The 11175-nt window shown below is 33.4% G+C and overlaps 1 protein-coding gene across 2 annotated transcripts; it reads left to right on the top strand.

The window, feature by feature from the left end:
- The first annotated feature begins 236 nt into the window (after nucleotides 1–236).
- On the top strand, nucleotides 237–7279 carry LOC110031232 (long chain base biosynthesis protein 1b). Of its 2 annotated transcripts, none has more exons than XM_020734340.1 (13): nucleotides 237–427; nucleotides 609–783; nucleotides 1078–1172; nucleotides 1366–1457; nucleotides 1979–2072; nucleotides 2174–2246; nucleotides 2376–2508; nucleotides 2880–3054; nucleotides 4679–4819; nucleotides 4944–5039; nucleotides 5150–5291; nucleotides 6381–6508; nucleotides 6825–7279. In XM_020734340.1, the coding sequence occupies exons 2-13, from the start codon at nucleotides 678–680 to the stop codon at nucleotides 6990–6992; spliced, it is 1443 nt and encodes a 480-aa protein (XP_020589999.1). In that variant the 5' UTR covers nucleotides 237–427; nucleotides 609–677; the 3' UTR covers nucleotides 6993–7279. The 2 variants fall into 2 exon arrangements, with proteins under 2 accessions (XP_020589999.1, XP_020590000.1); XM_020734341.1 differs by having other exon boundaries at nucleotides 605–783.
- The last annotated feature ends 3896 nt before the right edge of the window (nucleotides 7280–11175 follow it).

Here is an 11175-nt window from a genome sequence, read left to right as displayed (position 1 = left end):
TCATGTAGGATTTGGGTTATTCAGGTTGGATTCGAATTAACCCGATCCGGTCAGTCCATTTTCGAGTCAGACCTTTAACCCTAACTCAGTTTGACATTCCTAGTGAGCCACAAAAAAAAAAAAAAAAAAAAAAAAAAAAAAAAAAAAAAAAAAAAAAAGAGAGTATAGTAGCGCATTCACTACCAACCGACCGGTAAAAACCGAAAATTCCAGTGGCATTTCGGTATATTCACTAGTGTTTTCCCGGTGTTGACCTTCGACCCAGCCCGCTCGCCAAGAGAGACTCAGTTCTTCGTCTTCGTCCAAAATTTTTCCCCTTTTTTTTTCACTTTTGTTCAGATTAGAATCTCGCCTATAAATCAATTCCCACCCCCCACCGTCTCCTTGCATAGCTTCTATCGCCGCGGCGTCGTGTTGCTCAGGCAAGGTGAGCTCCCAGCATCCTCATTTCTCTTCGAAACTCTCAAATCTGTCAGAATCGTTTTCAGATTTCGGAATATCAGATAAACTGTTGCAAAATTTGGTTCCCATATCAATATTCCTTCTTTAACTGTATTCACGTTTTGGGGGAATTTATGTCTGTTTTCTTTTTTTGATGTGCGAGGCAGGAGAGGAGCTTATTCGGCCGGTACATTGAGATAACTCTTGCGAGGTCTTTTACTTCACTTGAGAATCTGATGGCGTCTAGTGCGATGCTCGTAACGACGGCAGCGTTGGATTGGGTTTCGGCGGCGTTCGATGCACCTCTTGCGAGGGCAGTTGTTTTTGGGATACATATTGATGGTAGGTTTTCCTGTTTTCGCATTCCGATTTAAAGGGGTTTTGCGATTTGAAGCTGCCATGTCATGGATCTGTTAAGTTTGCGTTTTGTTTACTTAATTTCGCTTTAGATTTGTTTCAGAGAGTAAAAAAATATGAACATGAAACAGATTTGGTTTGCTTCCTTTTTTTACTGTAAAATAAGGTTCCAACAAGCAAAACTGAGATTTAGAAAGATATCAGTTTTTTGAATAGTTTGTTCAGTTTACTTTTGTGTATTCAGAATGCTCTATTGAATTTGTTTTTTTGTGGTTGAAGGTCACCTGGTTGTTGAAGTGCTTCTAATAGCTGTCATCTTGTTCCAACTTTCTCGAAAGAGCTACAAGCCTCCAAAGAAGCCGCTGACAGAGAAGGTGAATTCTGCTCTTAGCTATTTGTACTTGGTTTTATCCCCTTTGGTTTTTATTTGCTTGTGATTCTGGTTTTGACATAGATTCCCTTGTTTCTTTGCCTATTACGTTTGATGAGATGACAACCTTGACTAAAAATTTGGTTGAGATGATTCTGGTTATTTGAATGCTTATAAAATTTTTGAATTTTATGCAGGAAATTGATGATCTTTGTGATGATTGGGTTCCTGAGCCATTGTGTCCCCCAATTTCTGAAGAGAAGCAAATTCAAACTCCTACTTTGGAAAGGTAAGAATTTTTAATCTTGTCTGTTAAGGCGTGACACCTTTTTCTTATTGCTATTGAGTTCAGAGTGTGCCTAACATGATTGCTTGCTAGTAGCACCTGCTTTGAAAGCCATACAGTTAGCTTTCCGTTATTATTGATTGTGATGAATTAAGTTGACTTGCACTGTATGGAAATTGTCTTTTTTGCTTTTCTTTGTTTTTCCAAGCAAACATGCACATTTTATTTACCTACTTCTGTGCATTTCTAAATTCTTAATAATACATGCAGTATTTTGCATTTACATGGTGAAAACCAAGAGATTATTTCTATCTGACTGCTTAGAATGGCAATTGTGCATTTACTATCTGACTGCTTAGAATGGCATAATTGTGCATTTAAATGCATTAAGATTTACTATTTGAATTCATCACTGGGCATTGATGCTTATCATTGCTCATAAAGACTGCTTTGTAATTTATTGCAGTGTAGTTAGGCTTATTAGCAAATTATTCGGCAGCTAATCACTTGTTCCCTTCACACAGTGCTGCTACACCTCATACAATTGTGGATGGAAAGGAAGTTGTGAACTTTGCATCTGCAAATTATCTTGGATTGATTGGAAATGAGAAAATAATCGTAAGAACAGCCTTTCCTCATATAACAATTTGTTTAGAAAAAATATTTTCTTAATCTTAGTACATGCATCTGATTGAGATGATAATACACATTTCCCCCAGGATTCATGCATTGGTTCACTCGAGAAATATGGTGTTGGTTCCTGCGGTCCTCGTGGTTTTTATGGGACGATAGGTATGCTTTTATGCACTCCTTCAAAATTTCAAATTATTTACTAGTTACTATTTCTGTTATCATATATCCTAATTCAGAGAAGTTCTGTAAAGAACCCAAAACTTTAGTAATAAACTATTTCCTCTACAGATGTCCATCTTGATTGTGAGAAAAAAATTGCAAATTTCTTGGGAACTCCAGACTCAATTCTTTACTCTTATGGAATATCAACTATTTTCAGTGTTATACCAGCCTTTTGTAAGAAAGGAGACATCATTGTCGCGTAAGTTTACTTTGATTTCTTTTTTACTTTTCTTCCCTCCTTCATAATATTCCTGTTCCTGCTATACATGATGATATATCTTATATTTAAATTTCTTTTTTGATTCTAATTTATTAGAATTAAATGAAAACATGACACTCAATAGGCATTATGGAGAAAAATGATTCAGGTAGCCGACCCCACTTAGTGGGATGAAGGCTTGTTGTTGTTGTTGTTGTTGTTGTTGATGATGATGATGTTGCTGTATGTAACAGACCTGATTTTTAAATTCGTAATTTCACATACATTTTGAGTCATTTGATTATAATTAATACTTTGGATCAGCATTTGTGATCTACGCTAAGCTCATGTTACTTTCTTTATCATTGCAGTGATGAGGGTGTCCACTGGGGTGTCCAAAATGGGCTATATCTCTCTAGGAGCACTGTTGTTTATTTCAAACACAATGATATGGCTTCGCTAGAAAGCACTTTAGAGAAACTAACTCGTGGAAATAAACGGGCAGAAAAATTGCGGCGCTATATTGTAGCAGAAGCTGTATACCAGGTATGTTTGGATCCTTTTCATTCTTTTTTTTAATTGGGCATCAAATTTCGTCTCTTTATGTATTTGGTGATGCTAGTTTTTTTTTTTTTTACCCTTCTGTATTATTTCCTTTTTTTTTCTCCACCGGAAAGCTTATATGGTAGGAGTTTATTATTATACAAATGAGGATCAAACCCAAGACCTTGGCAAAAAGTTCCAGTGCCCTAACTAACCGGACTAGTTAGTACTCACTTTAGTGATGCTACCTTGAAGCATGGTCTTTCCTAGGTTAGTAATAGATATATATTAAATTAAAAAACAAGAAATGATTGCTAACATTGGTCTAGTTTGCTGAATTTCTTCTCAAGCAATGAACTGTATCTTATTTCAAATGGACTTTCTTTTCTAAATACAGAACGATGATTTAATTGACATTTACCATTCAATCAATGTCTGACCATTTGTTTCAGTGTTAGAGAATGTGGTATGCTGATTCCCACCATAAAAGAACTATCAAATTTCAATAGAGCAGGTTATGAAACTAAGATGTTCAACTTTGCTTGATGTTGAAGCCAACGTTAAGAGTATATTATATGGAATACAAAATTTATATTGTTATTGTATTTGGCTTTTATTGCAGCATTCCTGTACTTGTTGACATATTTGAGAACATCACTCTATACACCATACTCTGGTATTGCTTTGACTTATTACTAGGGTTGTCACAAAAACTTGTCGTTCACAAACAACTCATTTTTGGCTCACTAAGTTACTTGTGTTCGATTTGTTCGTTAACTAAGTGATTCGAAAACGAATAATTTTCTTGAGCTCGGTTTATAAACAGACCGAACATTAACAAACTTTTTTTTATCGTATTTAGCTCATTTTGACTCAAATTAATTAATAGTTAAATAAATAGTATTATTATAATACTTTTATATCAATTTTCTATGTTGTATTTTAAAATTAATATTTTTTTTTCAAAAATCATTCGAGTTAATTTTGAGCCGAACTAACAAATTTGAATCAAGCAATATGCTATTCATGAGCCATTTCGAATGTAGACCTATTTCAAATAAAGAAATTTAGAACGAGCCGAACATGAATAAACACTGGGCTCGCGCAAGCTCTTAACTCATTTACACCCCTACTTATTACAGAGTATATCACTATTTTTGTATGGTGCATTTCATGTTAGTGAATTGAAACTAGTTTTCACATTTTGTTGTTCTCTGTCCAGGAAATTGCATCATTTTGACAAACTCTTAACTACCATCATAGAGGAAAATAAGATTTTCTGCATGTTTATCTCTTACTCTCTATATATATCGCTATGTTGCCTGTCCATTAGAATAAATCAGTCGCTTGAACCAATACATGTATATTTAGAAATGATTTGGAATGCCAATTTTTATATAAATAGTTAGACTGACTTCCCTCACCGATATCTGATACCACAATTATGCTACCATTGAAGTTGCTAATATAGTTAATTTATAGGTGCATCATTTGGCATTTATCTGAGTTTATTCCTGCTCCAAATAAATTAACTTAATATTCCCTTTTAATTTCTCTGAGAATAAAGTTTTTTTATTGCCTTTCAATTGAAATTTTATTTTAAAATTTTATTTTCAAATAAATGCAGAATTCTGGCCAAGTAGCCCCATTGGATGAAATCATTAGATTGAAAGAGAAATACCGTTTCCGTGTTATCTTAGATGAAAGCCATTCATTTGGTGTACTTGGGAACTCCGGCCGTGGCCTAGCTGAGTATTGTGGGGTCCCGGTATGTCATGCTTTTCTGCCTTTTCTTTTTTGCATCCAACCTATTTCCTTATGTTCCAAAAAAGAAATCAAAAAAGAAAAAAAAAACACTTTCTTTATGTTCCTGAGAAGAGATTCCTATTTAGATCGAGAAAATTGATATCATAACTGCTGGAATGGGAAATGCACTAGCAACGGATGGAGGATTTTGTACTGGAAGTGTCAGAGTTGTCGATCACCAAGTAAGAATTGTGCAGCGGATTTTTGGCAAAGAACTTAACTTATTGACAATTTGTTATTTATGCTTTATTTCATTTCATTTCTGATGATTGAGTGGAATCTTTTCTTGCAGCGTCTCAGTAGCTCAGGATATGTCTTCTCTGCATCGCAGCCTCCCTACCTCGCAACTGCTGCAATTTCTGCAGTTGATTACTTGGAAGAAAACCCATCTGTTCTTGCAACACTGAAGAACAATATTGCTTTGCTAAGAAAAGGTATTTTTTTGTTAGATATCACTAGTCTTATGTGTTTGTGTCGTTTATATATTTAGCATTAACCTTATAAGATAGGCTTTTATTAAACATTTATTGTCTAGACAATAAATGTCATTTATTAAACATTTATTAAAAAATTTCATCTACTTTTTGAGACTATTATTTCAGAAATAAAAAAAAAACTGAGATTCTTGTCAGATAGGTTGTATGAGTAACTGAAATACTGGGCACTCTCAAATTATGTTATCTCAGAAACATCTTGCTCTAATTAAGTGATCAATAAGACACTTTGTTACATTTTTTTGTCCCATGCTGTTTAAATTGTGAACCAGATAATGAGTGATGCTATATATTAGATTTTTTTTATCCTCTTATAGTTTATACAACAACAACAACAACAAAGCCTTAATCCCACTATGTGGGGTCGGCTACATGAATCCTCTTATAGTTTATGCAGATGCAAAAATCAACAAGTGTGCAATTCTTCTATAAAAAAATCAATGCTTTTAATTTTTAGAATGGGCTTTTTAATCATCACATCTGTTGTAGACTTGAAGGGTGTTTGGTATCACTTTTATTTTTTATTTTTTATGTTTTAGTTTTTTGTTTTGTTTATATTTTGATTTGAAACAAAACATGTTTACCTATTTGATTAAAATATAATTATCTTTAAAAAGAAAAAAATAATAAAAAGTAAAAGATACATTAAATAAACATATTTTTAGAAAGAAGCGAAAAAATAATGACAAAACAAAAAAACAAAATTGATCCCAAACAAGTCCTTGGTGTTTGCGAAGATTGGAATTAGAAAGTTTGAAGTTGAATAACCTTTGTCAATAGTTGGGAGATCTGTTGCAAGTTATGAGCTAGTTGGTTTTCAATTTTTTGTTTTACTCAACTGCCATATAAATTCTGCATCATCGTATAAGGAAAACTTTGTTTATTGTGAATTGCTTTGATTTGGACTCATCTTTGAATTATTCAGTTTGATCAGAGGAGCATCCTTTTATGTTTTTTATCAAAAGATTATCATTTACTATTGTTTCAGCCTTCATATAACTTCTAATTGTCACATTGAATCAAGTGCAGGCTTAACTGACGTAGCAGGACTTGAACTTTCAAGCAGTCCACTGTCACCTATTGTCTTTCTTAAACTGAAGAAATCTACAGGATCCCAGGACAAGGATTTGCATGTTCTTGATCAGATTGTCAGCAGGGTGAGTACAGAATTACTTTCTCATCTCATTTAGTTGCTTCAAGGTGGGAATCATGTTTTCAGAAAAATGTAAAGTTAAGATTTACATACATACCACTCCATTCTTATGTATCTACATATCTAACCCACCCCTAAACTTCAATTCTTACATATATGCCACTATGCCTATACATGAAAAGGTGCAGTTCAGGTATTAGATATGCAAATATATAAGAACTGGTTGGTATGTATGTAAATACCCCCATAATAAAAAAGATAATTGAATGATACATTAGATTCTTCATATCATTGGATTTAAACTTCTTGCATCTTTGCAGATCCTTCATGAAGATTCAGTTTTCCTTGTGACATCGAAGAGGTCTACTCTTGACAAATGCCGACTTCCGGTCGGAATCCGCCTATTTGTTTCGGCAGGCCATTCTGAATCTGATATTTTGAAGGCTGTTGATTCCCTGAAGAGAGTTGCAGCGCTGGAGCTGGCATAGAATAGATTAGAAGTCTCTTCAAAGGGAAGGATCCAGCTTCAGTCAACTCAGCTGTTTGATTCACTTCACATACATAAATATTTGCTTATTTTTTTGCTTTAGGTTTGAAAATAGGCACCTTTTGTTCTCTGCAAGCTGTCTTAAACTTATTCAAGGAGCTGGGTATGGCTTGTGGTTTGGTATTGTAGAGATGTTATATCTGTTTCAGGTGTACACTATTAATTAGAATCAACTGTCAATTGCCTTACCCTATCTCTCTCCTAATAAAATTCTTATGATATTCCTTGATGCAGTTTTAAATACTGCTAATTTTAAAATAAATATCAGTATCTGATACAAATATATTAGAAGTCTCTTCAATGATATTCTAAGTTTATTATGATATTATCTTTTTTTTCTGACCCCTTTTGTTCAATACATTTTTTTTCACTTTGCTGTTTATTTGTAGATTATATTCCTTTACTATAACTTTATATTTTTTATTTTATATGTTTGAATCTCACTGCTGCATGTATGTTTGAGTTATTTGACTTTATAAGCCCAATGATACATTTATTAAATCATTTACTATAGTTTCAGCCTTTATATAACTTCTAATTGTCACATTGAATCAAGTGTTCAGCTCGTTAAGAAGCTCGTGTTCGATTGTTAACTAAATTAACGAGCTGAACTCAGACAAATGTTTTTGTGCTCGATATATAAACCTACTGAACACAAGCAAAGATTTGTTTGTTTGTGTTCAACTTGTTTTGGTTCGAAATAATTAAATTATATAAATATATAAAATTGATGAGTACTATTTTTAAAAAATTGAATTGATTATAAGGTTACAAAAATTTATAATCAATTAAAATTATTAATTTAAAAAGTAGAATAAAGTATATGAAATTATATTTAAATGATGTTTTAATATAAATAATAAGATGTAAATTTTGTCACATTCTCTTAACATCTTACGGTTGCATGACTAAAGTTGTCAAAATGACTCTTTGTTCGCGAACAACACGTATTCGGCTCGATCGAACGCTCATTTTTTTTCGAAATATAAATGAGTTGAACATGAATATTGTTATTTTTTAACGAGCCGAACACGAGTTCAATCTGGGCTCGCTTGTGTTTGACTCATTTACACCCAATGTGAATTCAGGATGAAGTAGACATTGACGGGAATGGTCGCACAAGAGAACTTTGCATTCAACTACTCAAGTTGAGAATGGCAACCACAAGATGAATTGGTTTGAATGCATTTTCCGTTTAAACAACTCAAATCTAGATATGACTAGGTCTAGGGCTGTCAATTTGGCTCGTTGTTCGTGAACAGCTCGTGTTCGGCTCGTTAAGTTGCTCGTGTTCGGCTCATTCGTTAAGCCTAATGAGCCGAACACGAACAAATTTTTAAGCTCTAACTTTTTATATAACAATATATTACATATATTATTTATATAATAATATATTATATATATTTATGTCTAAGTTTAAATCATTCATAACACCTCATGTGGCAATGTGGTTAGTGTTTTCTTTTGTATAGATATGATCCAGGTTCAAATCCCACACTTTACATATATTTTTCTCAATTTTAGTATAACGAGCCAATTTCGAGCAGAACAGGAGCCGAATACGAACACGAATATTTAAATCGAGCTAAACACGAACACACTGTTCACGAGTCGATTTCGAACACGAGCTATCTTGCTCAAGCCCCGAGCCGAACACGAGCCAAGCCTGAGTTCGCTCAAGCTCGGCTCGTTTACAGCCCTAACTAGGTCAAATTTATTTGAACCGATTTTAGAGGTCTTAGATTACAATAATCTGTCAGTACTCGAAGTAATCATTGAATCCAAATTAAAATCTTTTTTTTTTTAATTTGATTTAAATTTTGGACATTTATTTAAAAATATACATAATGAGGTAATTTTACAAAGCAATGTAGTGTGGGATGCTGGGAATGGCTGAACAACTAAGGTGCAAGTAAATTTTGTTATCATGTCCGGGCTAATAATGCGATCGTGTAAAGCAGTATCAGAAGTGGGAGTTCTCTACATGAATTCTTTTTCTCCATTGCATCCCATTTAGTGTCATATTTTCAATTAATTCTAATAAATTAAGATCATTTCTTATACAATATGCTCAAGTCTTCCTAGGCCTAGGTCTACCTCAAGTCTTCCTAGGTCTACCTCTGCCTTTCTTAGCATAAGTCGAATCTAAAACATCTATCTACTATTCTTATCAGATCATCAGATGATCGACATTTAATATGACCAAATCATTTAAGACGATTCTCTCTAATTTTGTTTGTCACTGGAGCTCCACCAACTCTATAACGAATATATTCATTTCGCATTTTGTCTCTAAGCAGGATGCACTGGAGCAACCAACCCTAGTGCTTGAAATTTTTTTTATTGGAATTTTAAGTGAGATTCTTTGGGCAGTAAATTCAAGATGGGAGATGATCTCTTAATTATGATTGAAATCATTTTGTAGAATTTTCTGCATGATGATAGAGTTGAATTTGAAAGCTTTTCATGACCTGGAATTGAAGAGGTCATATCCACTGAGAAGATAGGCAATGCTTTTTTCAGTGATTTGCCTTTCATTCATTTCGATGTCTGATTGAATGCTTGTTACTGAAAAAATAAAGAGAAATTTCTTCATAATATTCTAATTAAAAATTGCTTTTTTTTTATTAGTCTATTAAAAATTTTGAAATTGTATTTTTTTTGGGTAAAGAAAAATACTTATAATTCCTTCTCAATTTCATAGGAAGCTATTACGGATAAATATAGGGGGGAAGACTTCCACATTTGAAAAATAATAAAATCAGTCATAACTCTCTATGGTAAAATAAGAAAACATAAATTATAACATACCAACAATATTTAGCTCTAAAAATAGAAAATAGTAGAAATGGAAGACACTAAAATTAAGATCTTCTTAAGATTCCAACACCCCTCCCCCACTTAAGGTGGAATATAAATATCTATCATGCACAACTTGCTTACAAGAAGCTCAAAACTAGGCATTAACATTCCTTTGGTGAAGATATATATCATGCAATAGAGATAAACGACATGCAAATAGCTCCATAATTAATTTTCTCTTTTGTGCCAAATTAATTTGTGTGATCATGTCGTACTGGATTTTATGTGATGATTATGGCTTCTTTATTGTCATAGCATAACTTATTGGCATGCTTATCAAAATATGCAACTCTTCAAGAATTATTTTCAACCAGAACATCTCATATATTCCATTTTTCATAGCCCTATATTTGCAACCACATTGAATCTTTGACTCTGCCAGGTAAATTGATTTCCCGAAACATATGTACGGTATGCGAACGTTGATCTCTTCTCAATAATTGAGCTCGCTCAATCTACATTAGTGTATGCATTTATGTTCTATTGTGTGATCTTATGTAAGAGTAAGCTCTTCCTGGTGTACTTTTGAGATATCTAAGACTCTTATGAGATGCTTCAAGGTGTTTCTCATAGGTCAAATGCATGAATTGACTTACGAAACTCACTACAAAGGAAATATCTAGTCGTGCATGTGATAAGTATATCAGCTTTCTCACTCCTAATTATATTGCTTTGATCACCTTCCTCGCATTTCTCAGTTTCTGATTGGGATGAATTGAAGTGTTTGCAAGTATGCACCCACTCATCCCAGTTTTCTTGAGAAGATCATGAATATAGTTTTGTTGTGAGACAACAATCTCTTTCTTTGATCAAGCAACATTCATGCCAAGAAAACATCTCAAAGATTCTAAGTCCTTAGTATCAAAAATCGTGGAAATACAAGTCTCTAAACAGCTCACCTCATATATGTCATCTCTGGTGAGAATTATATCGTCAACATACACAATCAATATGACCATTTTCCCATATTTTGAATGTCGAAAAAATATTTTATGATATTCTTGCCCTTGAGAATACCCCTGACATTTAACAAATCTAGTAAATTTCTCAAACTATGTTCTTAATGACACTTCAAACTTCTCAATAAGGGTCTGTTTGGGGCGGCTGCAGATTATTTATAATATGTTGATAAGCAGATTATCCTGATAATCTGATAATCTGCAGATTAGCAGGATAAACTGCTTGTTGTTTGGGGGAGCTTATTCAGATTAGCTTATTTGCAGTTGTTGATGAATAAATGACCATTCTGGCACTGTTTAGTC

Source organism: Phalaenopsis equestris, unplaced genomic scaffold, assembly GCF_001263595.1.
Source record: "Phalaenopsis equestris unplaced genomic scaffold, ASM126359v1 Scaffold000789, whole genome shotgun sequence".
Taxonomy (NCBI): Eukaryota; Viridiplantae; Streptophyta; class Magnoliopsida; order Asparagales; family Orchidaceae; genus Phalaenopsis; species Phalaenopsis equestris.
The sequence above is the reverse complement of the archived record's forward strand: the minus strand, read 5'-3'. Positions and strand labels throughout refer to the sequence as shown.

Coding starts and splice junctions, on each gene's coding strand:
- LOC110031232 (XM_020734340.1), top strand. CDS start 678: ATGGCGTCTAGTGCGATGCTCGTAACGACGGCAGCGTTGGATTGGGTT. Junction 1,458..1,978: donor CAAACTCCTACTTTGGAAAG/GTAAGAATTTTT, acceptor CCCTTCACACAG/TGCTGCTACACCTCATACAA. Junction 5,292..6,380: donor TATTGCTTTGCTAAGAAAAG/GTATTTTTTTGT, acceptor AATCAAGTGCAG/GCTTAACTGACGTAGCAGGA.